The sequence below is a fragment of the Musa acuminata genome, chromosome BXJ2-9 (genome assembly GCF_036884655.1).
Source record: "Musa acuminata AAA Group cultivar baxijiao chromosome BXJ2-9, Cavendish_Baxijiao_AAA, whole genome shotgun sequence".
Classification (NCBI taxonomy): Eukaryota; Viridiplantae; Streptophyta; class Magnoliopsida; order Zingiberales; family Musaceae; genus Musa; species Musa acuminata.
The window spans coordinates 443,964-456,364 of record NC_088346.1 but is presented as its reverse complement, the minus strand read 5'-3'; the positions used below and the strand labels follow the sequence as shown (position 1 = coordinate 456,364).

The 12,401-nt window shown below is 46.4% G+C and overlaps 2 protein-coding genes across 2 annotated transcripts; one reads left to right on the top strand and one right to left on the bottom strand.

Annotated features, from left to right (window-relative positions):
* The first annotated feature begins 3,049 nt into the window (after positions 1-3,049).
* LOC135623958 (protein NEGATIVE REGULATOR OF RESISTANCE-like) lies at positions 3,050-3,523 on the top strand. Its single transcript, XM_065127429.1, has one exon. It carries the CDS (start codon positions 3,050-3,052, stop codon positions 3,521-3,523), a length of 474 nt encoding a protein of 157 aa, XP_064983501.1.
* A 5,451-nt stretch (positions 3,524-8,974) lies between these two features.
* Positions 8,975-10,350, bottom strand: LOC135623926 (LOB domain-containing protein 40-like). The gene is made up of 2 exons (XM_065127391.1): positions 9,861-10,350; positions 8,975-9,768 (listed from the first exon to the last, which is right to left on the bottom strand). The coding sequence occupies exons 1-2, from the start codon at positions 10,048-10,050 to the stop codon at positions 9,149-9,151; spliced, it is 810 nt and encodes a 269-aa protein (XP_064983463.1). The 5' UTR covers positions 10,051-10,350; the 3' UTR covers positions 8,975-9,148.
* Between the last annotated feature and the right edge of the window lie 2,051 nt (positions 10,351-12,401).

Sequence of the window (12,401 nt, the reverse complement as noted above, 5' to 3'; positions counted from 1 at the left end):
TAATAACAACAAATATTTGCCATAAGGCTGAAATGAAAGAATACTATATTATATTAGCGATCATCGATTTCTTTAAGTAATTAATAATTAATTCATTCGTTCTCTACTGTTCTACCGCTCTCATTTCGACCCCACAAGCCAATAAAATCATCTAAATGACGCCTACTAATTAATTGATTAAATAGTGTAAAAGGAACTAAAGCAAATGCATGGCAGCCAAAGCAAGATTCAAATTTCCAAGGGATTAAAGGGAGAGAGCACCTGACCGACCACTCACTCACTATATGAGTTAATTACAAGGGAAAAGACGGCGGTAGGCTCGCCTCGACTCCTCTCTGTGTCTTCCACGACAGTGGTATGAAGCAGCGTTGATTTCGACAAGTCTAAGAAATCGCAAAAGCCTTTCGTCATGGTTCGGCTGCTTGTGCGAGCAGCAAAAAGAAATGAGAGGATGATGATACCAAGGTTTTGTGCCACGCGGTACACACGCATGCATGAATCCCACCTTCCACGACTCGATGATTGATTGATGGGCGTTTGTTTGGATCTCATCTATCTACCTCTTCTGCCATTTTTTAATGCATCGCCCAGCCAACTTGAGCTTATCATGTACTCTGAAACAACAAAAAGCAATCTCATGTAATGACATCACAGTGCATGCGGCTGCCCTATCTATAAAGTCCCATAAATAATAATAATAATAATAATAGAAAAAATCACTATATATGCTTGCATGGTGTGCCTCCTTTCTTTGAGTATAGCAAAATATAGAATGGCACGCCCTTGGGATTGATTCCTCATCCCTTGTAGCCATCCAAAAGCCGATTTGGTGTCTCCGCAAGGAAGAGGGAGACAGCACGCAGTAGTGACTTGGATTCCTCGTCTCTTTTTATCTTTTTGGTGGAGTGGCTCTTGGCCGTCTTCTCTAAATTCCTCATCGAAACATGAACACTATTGGACACGTACGTGTGTATCTTTGCTCGCTCGCTTGCTTGCTGCGACCGGCCGATGACAATATTAAACACGGCCGACGACCAATTAAGCGTGCTGCCGTGAACAACAACTACCTAATGCTGTGGTGGACATAATAATAAATGCTCCTCACGTCTGGTCTCCATCGTGTCATCATCATACTAGGTGAGCGATGATAAGATGCCTTGAGGATAGATAGATAGATAGATAGATAATAAAGGAAGGAATCGCGTTCTTGCTTTGCCGTCCAGAGAGATGACGCTTGTGTTATCAGGTCTCGAACATGTGTTGCAAGTCCAGTTAAACCCATAACAGGGCACCTCGCATCCTTAAAAAGATGTTGAAGGAAGGACATCAGCAGTCGTCGACCTAACAAAAACCAAACACGCATTCAAGCATCGTATTTTGTTGGTTAACTACACACCCAAAACACTGTTTCTTCGCTTCTTCCGAAACCCCGCATCATGCGCCTAGCGGCCACCGATGTGATCATTAGCGAATGATATCACGAGTAATTGTGTTAAGAAAGGAACACAGCCAGCATTTTGATGAGGTGCTCATCGTAGAGCAGTGCGACCTGTGCTGTCATTTCATGCGTGATGCACTAGTTTTACCCTCGCTCGTTTCGCATCGGCCATAGTTTCAGGCAATACGTTTATTTATTGGCAGTGCACGGTTTGGTATCAAATCAAAACAAATTAGCTTTGGAGGTAAAAGAAAAAGGATGGATGAGCACGCAGGGTTCCATAAAATATTGAAAGTGCTGCGTTCGTATGGTTGGGATCGAATCACTCAGTAGTAATGTAATGTGGGAAATAATGTTGGTGTGAAGCTCCACTAATACTACCTTTACTTTTCCTTTGATTCTGATGTTGCAGATGTCCATCGTTAGAAATAACAGCAGGGAAGGGAAACGGGAACCCACATGTCATGGATCCGTGACTCCACTACTGACTATATATTTAGACCATTGGGAGGGTACGAATCAGTTGAGAATGAATTGGGCATATTATAAAGATAAGATGTAATTATTGCTATGGAAAATATATATCTAATCTATAAATACATCATCGTTCGATTTGAAAGCTACTATGATATCAATCTATAATAAGAACTAGACTCAATCTTTTTTTTTTCTTCCTATCCCTCACGGGATCGTTATAAACGACGAATTAAGGACTAAGAAGAGATGAGAGAAGATATATAATCTCTCAATAACATCACGTAACTATGAAGAGATAAGAGAAGGTATATTCTATCTTAATAATATCACGTCACACTATGCATTATGTTATATTGAGTCTATAAAAGATCATTTTTATTTATAGATGAGAATAAAGGGTATAGAATAATTAATTGAAAAAGTTCTTCCTATCAAGATTATCTTCTAAAAAATTTTATTATAATTAAAATTTTCTTTTATTTACTGATAATCATCTTCAAGATCTAATCATATTTATAATATATCTTATTCAAGATCTAATTTTATTGATCGATAATCGTATTCTCCTACTATATAGTCTAGGATTCTCCCTGATGTCCCACTGTCGAAGGTAGGCTACTACTGTATGATGCAGGAGAGGAGAAGAAATATGTTAAACCTTTTAACTATATTTGTGCTTTCCTAATAAAACAAACAAAATTTGTCATCCTATTTTTGATCGACATAGAATGCTAAAAAAAAAAAAAAAGGTGACTCATATGTTGGGTTAAGCAGAACCGTCTATGTTTGAATGAGAATAATAATTAGACTCAACCAATCAAGATTGGGTTTCTGGCTTCGTGGGCTCACATTTCATCAAGATTGGGTTTCTAGCTTCGTGGGCTCACATTTTTTGTTGTTGATATTATCTCTTGATGTCCAAAACAGGTTTCTTTCTTCCGTCATTCCATGTGGAGGCGAAGCTATCCCCTCCTCCCCCAATGACGAAACTTTTCATTCGTCATCGGCCCCGGTCATTACCCAAGACTCACCACTGTCGCTTTTGGTGTCTGCCCTCCCCTCCTTCTATTATATATATATATGTTCTCCATTCATCGTCTTTACCTGCGGATTCTTTTCATCATCTCGCTGAAGATGGGAGGGAGAGAAACTGAGAGGAGGATAATTATTCCTTCGTCCTATCTTATGGCGACGGCGGCGGCCAAGAAGAGGCCGGGTGGCGACGGCGCCGAGGAGGAGAGGTGGACACGACGGTGCAGGGCCGAGGAGGCTCAGGTGACCGACGACGAGGTCGAGGAGTTCTTCGCCATCCTCCAGCGGATGCGGGAGGCCGCCAGATTCTTCGTTGCGACGAGGGGTGGTGCTGCTGGTCGTGAGGGCGTCGGCGGCGAAGCCAAGGGGGAGAGGGTGAAGCAGACGGCTCGGCGGTGGCAGCCGGCGTTCGAGAGGGAGGACTTCGAGGAGTCGGGCGCCGTCGAGAATGCCGCACCGAGGGGGATGGATGCGGCGGTATCGGAGGGGGTTGAAGCGGTGGTGGAGAGCGGGATCCCGAGGGACTCGCTCGATCTGAACGCCGTGCCGGTGACGGAGGAATTAAATCGAGCGTGACATGACGCGCTGTTCTCCCACCCATTTAGAGTCTCAGTGGTTGTGTTCTTTCTGCATTCAATTTGGTGTAATCTTTGAGTTGTAAACCATATTCTAACACAGGATTTGGTATTTGCGACATATATAATATATATTGGGGTTTTTGGGTAACCGTGAGAGGGTTTCTTAGTTGTCTCATGGCCCATTATTTCTCATCTGGCTTGCATTTCACAATCTAAATGTCGTCTAAATGTATGATGCTGCTCAATATGTAGCCAGACATTATTATTATTATTATTATTATTATTATTATTATTGACCCAAACAAACACAGATTGTTTAAGAAAAAGGTAAGTGGAGTCAATTTGTGGTGAGCGTCAAACATGGCAACTCGGAGCATTATATTTATTATCCACCGCGCGTCAACTTTGAAGTCGGCATGCATGGGTTCTTACCTCCACAGTCAAACAAATGCTATGTATGTCATCGACGAGGAAAATGAGATCGAAAAGATGGAATGCCTTTTGTCGAAAACAGATTTGGCAGCCAAGACTCCGAACCAGAGAGAGATAAAAGACTAGTAATCGTTCGAGGGAAGTCGGAGTTGCTTGCTTAAATGAAAGATGGTGTTGTTCTATGTATTCTTACTAACTTATTATACCAATAAAGAGGTAGTGCTGAGAATGTTCCCGGAGACTTCCAATCATCTCCAGCAAATAGAGACAAAACATTAGCAATTAAACAAGTGATCCGCAGCAGGGAAACTACAAGGAGGCTTCGTTCCAACAACCAAGTAGTGCAATTATTCTATGCACCGATCGACCGCGGCTTCTTCGTGAGTTCGCATGATGATGATGACGATGATGTGTGGTGGCTCGACAAGGTCCGAGGTCTTTCTTTTTTATTTGTTGTAGACAGGAGACCTACGGAATATTATTGTTGTTATGCTCGAGACACGAAGGTCGGACGAGAGTATTGTATCTTTCCTATATTTTGTACATAAAAAGACTATAAAAGTGTTTCCATTACTCGCATCCAAAGATGAGAGACAAAAATCTAGTTTTCCTCAACGTGATTTATAGTGTTCTTTCAATAATTTTCATCTTATGTTTTTCCTTTAATTTATTTATGCTGCAACATCTCATGCCCACAAACAAACGAGGAGAAGATTTTTTCGACGAGGGCTGCATGAAAATGGGAAATACATCTTAGGACAATGATTCTTGTCTTTTTTTTTTTTTTTAATTTATTTCAAAATGGCATGTTTCTTAATCTTTCTATTTACCATTTCTTTAACAGTCGGTTAGTTGATTAATAGAGCACGGCCCAACAACTCAAAATTTGTGGTGAAGTACGTTGATATGGGCCCAAGTTTCGGGCCCGTTTTATTAGGCCCATTTATGACACGAGGGGTGTGTTTGAAGAAGCTCTTTTGTTTTCACGACATCAAACGGGATACTGACGCATGCCAAATACTGCATGTGAACAAGCCAAAAACAAAAACAAGAATTAGGGTTGTGTGCTAGCAAATCAAAGCATGGGAGAAACTATAAGAGTTACTAATTAGTGCGACCTTTTTATGCAGCCATACTTAGAACACCACGTCCGGCAATAACTAGCTATCGTACTACCTTAATCTGCTAAAGAATCAACCCCACGTTATTCTTTGTTTTCTTAATTCGACTCATGAAATATAGCATTCGCCGTGTCGAAAGGGTCGAGTGGCCACCACGCGCCCTTTTATTAAACAAGTGCAGGCGAGTAGGTCCTCGGCTTGATTGTTGGACTTGCACGGCCTCCTGGTACTTAGAAATCTTATTTGTAGCAGTAGTCGTTGGACAGATCTCACAGATTCCAGCGAATCCAAGGATTAAGATAATGTTGTGATTACGTCATTGCTTAGGTTTACGAGTGCTATATATTATTGAGTATACAAGAAGCTCAAGTGTGAAGAAGGGGGGGGGGGGGGGGGTGGGGGAGGGTAGAGATAGCGGATAATTCCGCCCTAGGTTTTGCTACCCAAACCATGACTCGACTGCAGTCGGAGGTGTAGATATAATGCGTACGGCAGAACAATTATTACGTCGGAGAAGGTTTAGTAGCTCGTCTGTCTTTCTTAAGACCGGGATGCACTTCAACTAATGGCGCATTGGGGGATACAAATAGCATCAAGCGAACGAATCATTTATATAGAAATCCTGGAAGAATAAGAAAGAGCATCATTTCGATAGGGCACGTTTTGGTAACCCGTCCTTCAATCACTGTTTATAACCACATCATGTCAACGTAATAGACCCCACCCCCCCGATCAACATCGTCTCACTAAAGTCGGGACGATATTAACCAAGTACAACGCCACCCCGCAAAGGCCAGGACGATGTCAATCGAGTACGATGCCACTTTGCTAACGTCGAGACGGTGCCAACCGAGTACAGCTCTGGCCCGCGAAGGCTGGGACGATACCGACCAAGTACAACACCGCCCCACGAAGGTCGAGACGATACCAACCAAGTACAACGCCGCTCCGCAAAGGTCGAAACGACGCCGTCCAAGTATAGCATCGACCCGCAAAGGTCGGGACGATACCAACCAAGTACAACACCGCTGTTCGACGCCATGGCACCGAGGATGCTAGATATCTACTCCAGGAGTAATCCCGCCATTCGATGAGTCGACAACTGTAAATATGTCAGGTACGACTAGTCCCTAGGGAGAGGATAAAAACCCATCATGGGGCTAGCGATAGGAGATCTTTTTCAATCCATTTTCAATCGAGTACGATGCCACTTCGCTAAAGTCAGGACGGTGCCGCCTAAGTACAGCACCACCCGCAAAGGTCAGGACGGTGCCAACCGAGTACAGCGTCGACCCGCAAAGGTCGGGACGATGCCGATCAAGTACGACACCTCTCCACAAAGGTCGGGACGACGGCAACCGAATACAACGCCGCTCCGCAAAGGTCGAAACGGCGCCGTCCGGGTATAGCGTCGGCCCGCAAAGGCCGGGACGACACCAACCGAGTACGACACCGTCGTTCGACGCCAAATATCTGCTCCACGAGTAAGCCCGCCGCTCGACGAGTCGACAACCATAAATATATCAGGTACGACTAGTCCCCATGGAGAGAGATAAAAACCCATCATGGGGCTAGCGATAAGGGATCTTTTTCGATCCATTTTCCACCTTGTTCTAACAAAACCTTTAGAAGGGTTAAGTCGGGAAAGCCCCTTCCTGACCCCGACCTGTGTGCAGGGACAGGTGATAGAAAGAAAGGCGACTGACCAAAGGGGGAGTCTCCATATCTTGAAATCGAAGTCCAAGCTCGACCCCTCCAAACGACGACTTCCGCTGCCCGAGTACCGATATAAACGATATTACGCATCGGGACCGAACCAGGACGTGCTGACCCCTCAACCATGGTGTAAAGGATCACAATCACATTGGAACATAAATACAAACAAAATTGACAATCGATATATCTCAAAAGAAATTGTGAAACATCGCCTTGTCATTTCCTATTAGCTGAAAAATGTAGACATAAATAGGTAGGTTGAATTCTCGGGTCAAAGTTGACTATCTTCAGAAGTTGCAAGGCAGAAGACGTGATCATGGGGGTCTGCTTCCTAGCTGAATCCACCGATTAATTGATTTGTTCAACTCGTTTTCCTTTTCTTCCCCCATAAATCCTGACTTGCTTCCATCTTAATTTTGTAGTAGAGCAGTATGAACATTAGAGTAAGAATAGTGTGCATGTAAGATTGGACATGGAGATTGCAAATTATGTTTTTGCCTCTTAAATATGTTTGTTCCATGAAATACCGCTATTGCAGCCACATCACAGATGGGGCAGACCACGAGACTACTGATCTCCAGAAATTGTCTGCTCCAAACACGGTTTCCTTCGTCAAACCTTTGACGAGATAAAATCCAAGTGCCCACGACGATAAAGACGGGAGAACGAGAGAGAGAGAGAGAGATTTGAGCCACCGGATGCTGTAGGCCGAGGAGGCTTGTGTCAGCCACGCGCCAGGTTATTAGAAAATACTTGAGGTGCATCCGCGTAGGCGCGGAGCGGCGACGGCGACAGCGACTTTCTCCTACTCCCAAGTCTCCTTCTTACTAGAGATCTCTGGAAGAGCGTTTACTTGATTGATTAAGCAAGAACTTGAGAGTGCGGCGGATCCCACCCACTGACATGCTAATAATCTAAACCTTTGATCCTGACTCTGCGTCACCGATGATGTGTGTGTGTGTTGGGGCTCTACTCCAATCTGTATAAAATTAGATGGACGGTGGGTTTCTTTTTCTATCGTCGGTCCGTATAATTAAACAAGGCATCCTCCGCTCCATATTGCTTTCACAAATGGAGAGAGCAGCAGCAGGAGAAAAGTAAAAAATGGGAGCACTCATCAACCAAAATGCAAGAATTACCTGCAGATATACTGTCCGATTAAGCTTAATCATAAAAAGTATGCTTCTCCTGCTCAGGAGAAAAAATAAAAATCATCACCAACTTGGACATGATGATTACGATAGCACTTGCCATTTTGTATTGTTATATTCCTAATTTTCTTCTGCACTCGACCATCAGCACGAAGCGTGGCTGCTGACATCTCACACCACACCAGTGAAACTGAACACACACCCTCTCTCTCTCTTTTCTTATTCTAATTAATCGTGACAGGGATTTTTATCACGGTTTCCATCTGCCTCGCCCTCACTGTTTCTCCTTTGTAATGGAATACGGTCTCTCTTTTATCCTCTTCCTCTTCGGGAAGCTTAATTTGCTAATTGCAGTGAACCCTCGAAGCCGCTGCCTCGAAGAAAATAAAAAAGAAACTTGCTAGATCTTAGCCTCGGCCGCCCTTCTCCATCCTCCTGCTTCTACGTATCTCACCATTAATACAAGTCACAGCGCCTCTGTTTGATTCTACAAGTTTGCATTGTATTCACCAATTCCGTGAAGTCTTCCATTATATTGGCTTTAACTATATATTTCCTGCATGAAGTGCGAACTGCTGCTGCGCGATGTAACCATGAATTAGATGATACATTCCCTCTTTAAAGGTAACAAATATAGACAGACCTTCACCGTATATTCTCACACAAACGTTATCGCATGAAATCTACTGGATTAATCACTAGCGTCCAACTGCAGATGCTGAGCTATTACAGATATGTCGCCAGTTTCATCCTTTTGATCCATATCGTGGAATAAGCAACCGCGAACACAAGGGCGGTGGATGGAGACTACATGCGTGCATCCGAGCGTTCTCTTCTTACCATACATGATGTTACTTGCGCACTGGAGCTGAGCTGGAGAGAGCGAGTGAGAGGTTTAGAATTTTAGCAAAAGACCAATTGCATCCGCAAGCAACGGCGAGTACGTTTGCCGTCAGCAGTTCTCCTGTTGATCACACAAACCGCCAGTTCGCATTAGAAACTATGTAGGGACGAACCGTAACACGCAGATGAAAAATGGGCATGTCTTATATAGATAGTACGCATGTATAGTACACGACGCATGGAAAGAACGGCATAAGAGACAATCGCAGAGCCATTGCCACCGTCAAACTGATGGTGCCTCGCTGCTGCTGCGAGCGGCACATGGTCAAGAGCACGGGTCCAAACGCGAACTCGCTCACTTCACGCAGCCAAGCTGAGGCCCAACTCCACTCGGCACGGGTCCGCTGCCGATGCTTTCCGCCTCTCCATCTGCGGTACTACAGCCGGCTCGCCCCCTGCGACTCCTCCCCCGTTCCGGCTTTCCGGCTCCAGCCCCAGCCTCAGATCGAGCCCCACGTCGGCGGGTTCCGCGTCCGGCTCCCCCTGGCTCACGTGCGACCGCTCCGCCGTCTCCCCCGAGAACGCGCTCCCGTTCTCGCGGCTCTCCTCCGAATCATGGCTCTCCGCCCGGCGGAAGAGCCCCGGCTCCGAGACGGCAAGCCCCCCCGCAGACAAAGCAGCTGGCCCGACGGCTGAGCGCTTGAACCGGGTGCGGGATCTGGCTGCGACACTGTGGAGACCTCCTGGAACGGCAGCAGCGTCGGACTTCTTGGCCACGTGGCGGATGTCGTAGGCCTTGAACGCCGGAACAGCAGCGGCAGCGGAATTTGAGGAGATCTGGGTGACGGGCGCCCCCTTGAGCACCGCCTCAACGGCCGCCTGGCAGAGCTGCCAGCTGCCGGACCAGAGTAAGCCCACGGAACCATATATCGGGTTCACGATCCGCCCACAGGCCTCGTACAACAGCGACTGGAATATAGCTGTGAGAGGAACACAAGCATAACCCTATGAATTCCCATCCTTTACTGGAGTTCAATCATCATCATGATATAAGAAACAAATAAATATATACCAGGGCGGAGATGCTCGGGGCCAGCGTCGATAAGGTTGGCGAGTCCTGCGCGGCCGTAGAACTTGGCAAGGAATACGGTGGCGTTGGCCTGGGCTTCGGGGCTCTTGATCCACTGCAGGCAGGGGCGGATGGTGCACCCGTCGCTGCAGCCTTTCCGCAGGACTCGACATCCATTGCAGCTCATCCGCATCTTGCGCTGACAACTCGTATGCGACCGCAATCTCCTCTCAACAGGCTACTAGAACTAGACTACAGCCGGCTAGCAGAAACACCAGAAGAAGTAGAACAGAAAACAGAGCATAAAAAAGCACCGAACGCGATGGAGTGATACAAGTCAATGGAAGAGGAGGGAGAGGGGCGAGGGGGGGGGGGCGCGGAGGAGCGAGGATGGCGGAGGAGGGAGGGGAGCTATATAAAGCTCGGAAGGTGGGGTGGTGCTGCTGCGGTTTCTGAAGCACTGGAAACGATAAGCGGTTTCCTCCCACAAACAACAAGGCACTTTGCTCACGTTCACCAAAATCCCCTCCCTCAGCCAAGATTTACGTATCTTACCACACCGCAAACTGATGATGTTGACAGGGGCATCTCGGGTATTTCAGGTGAGTGGGAGAGATTCGATGACCCCGGGGGCGGTGGCGGAGGAGATGAAACGGAGATGGCGTGTGGCGTCCACGCTTAACGGTGAGCCCGCGTCCCCTCATCTTGCGGAGGAGACTTGGGGACGGCTCCACGCTTCGGGTGCGGTCGTCGGCACGGAGAGCTCGCCTCGACGTTGTGTTAGGGGTGGGGGGTGGAATTCCGGAACAGGCAGCCCCAGTCCGGTTTCGGGGACCGTGGGCGCCCTACGGTGCGTAGCAAGCGGTTTTCTGATGGGAAACATGGACGGCTCAGCTTGGGCTTCTAGGGAATGGACGGTGGATGTAGGATCCGGCGTGACGTCCGTCCCGTTCTACCTCACGCGCAGATGAGCTCCGTCGCGACGCGGGTGACGTCATACGTGACCTATAATAATGGATGAGTTGGACGAGAGGGGATAAATCCCCAAGGATGCATGCACTGGAAAATGATGGGAGTTATCCTGCAGCCTCCTGGTTGACTCCGGACGAATTATAATCATTACAAGAGCTCGTTGCTCCGTGTTTCACGTGAATGGTGCCGAGAGCGAAGGGAAAAATCGAAACAATTTTAAATATTACTAACAAAACCAACAAGAGCTTGTGAGTCTCTCTACTATCTGTTTTTCTCGTTTTATTATTATTATTATTATTATTATTATTATTATTATTGTTAATATTATTATTTCTCTTCCCAGTAGGGGAGGGTTACTATTAAGCTTTTCTGTGAACGTAATTGAGTTGGTAGATCCGATTCTGTCCATCGTGCGAGCCAAATCGGAGGCCTATTTCTTTGAGGACATGGTGGTGTCATCTTAAATTATTCATCGAGTGGCTCTATTAGAAGCGAAATCATCGTTGTTCCTCGCGCTGGATAAGTTCACAATAATATGTAGGACCCCAAAAGAACCTCCCCTCCCTCTCGGGGGGGCCTTTAAAGAGGAGAAAGCAAACTTTGTCATGTCTGTCCAATAAAGAAGAGGAATATTAGGCATGTAGCGTGTGTCGCCCAAGGGGGAATGCACCGACGACGTAAAACCTCGGTGCATTTCCTTGTCCATGATCTGTTAACCGGAGAAACCAAATTAAGGTACCAAGATTCATATCCTAATGATTCTCTTAAAGGCAAACGGATGTATTGGAATAGACATGAAGCATGCGATGGATGTCCCCCGACACCATGTTGCTTTCAATTTACCGTAAATGGTCGAATCATCCGCCAAGTTCATTGTTTTCAATGAACTCCACTTGCGATGAGATCCTTTTATGTTCCGATCCATCAATCTCCATCAAAATTGTCTTCCCCTTTATTATATACTCCCTACGACAAATCTACTGCGGCTGAGACGAAGCACGAGAAGGCCACCTCCCTCATTCATTGCTTCTCAGCCGTGGGTCGCACCGAATCCAATCACCTGAGCATTCTGGAACCTCCCGTGTTGGGCCGAGGCATCCTTGGGTCGCCAAGAGAGCATCAGGCACACGTCTAAATGCATGCAAATTTAGGGGAAAACCGGTACGTCCAAATGAGCTTTTCCTTCCCAGTCGGGCCATGTACTACCGCTACGACTATTATTACCACGTCGCACGTACCTGACCTGTACCGCATGTTCATCTTGAGCCTACGGGTTTTGACTCCCTCCCCGGCTGTGCTGCGCGCCGGTGTTTCGTCCAAGGAGGAGGCACCTAAACCGTACGATCGTAAGGTGTTAACACATGATCAAGACTTGTTCCGGGATAACTATGATTGACCTCGTTCGTGCCAAAGGTTTGGCTCCCTTGACACCAATGGTCGCGTAACTAGCTGTGTAGGTTTAGCATTTCAGCTCTGAGTTGAAGCTGACCACAGTTGCGTTATGTAATCGGCTTGAAAGCTCATATATAGTTCGACAAACCTCGTTTTTCTTTGTCTCATTTCTGGGTGCCG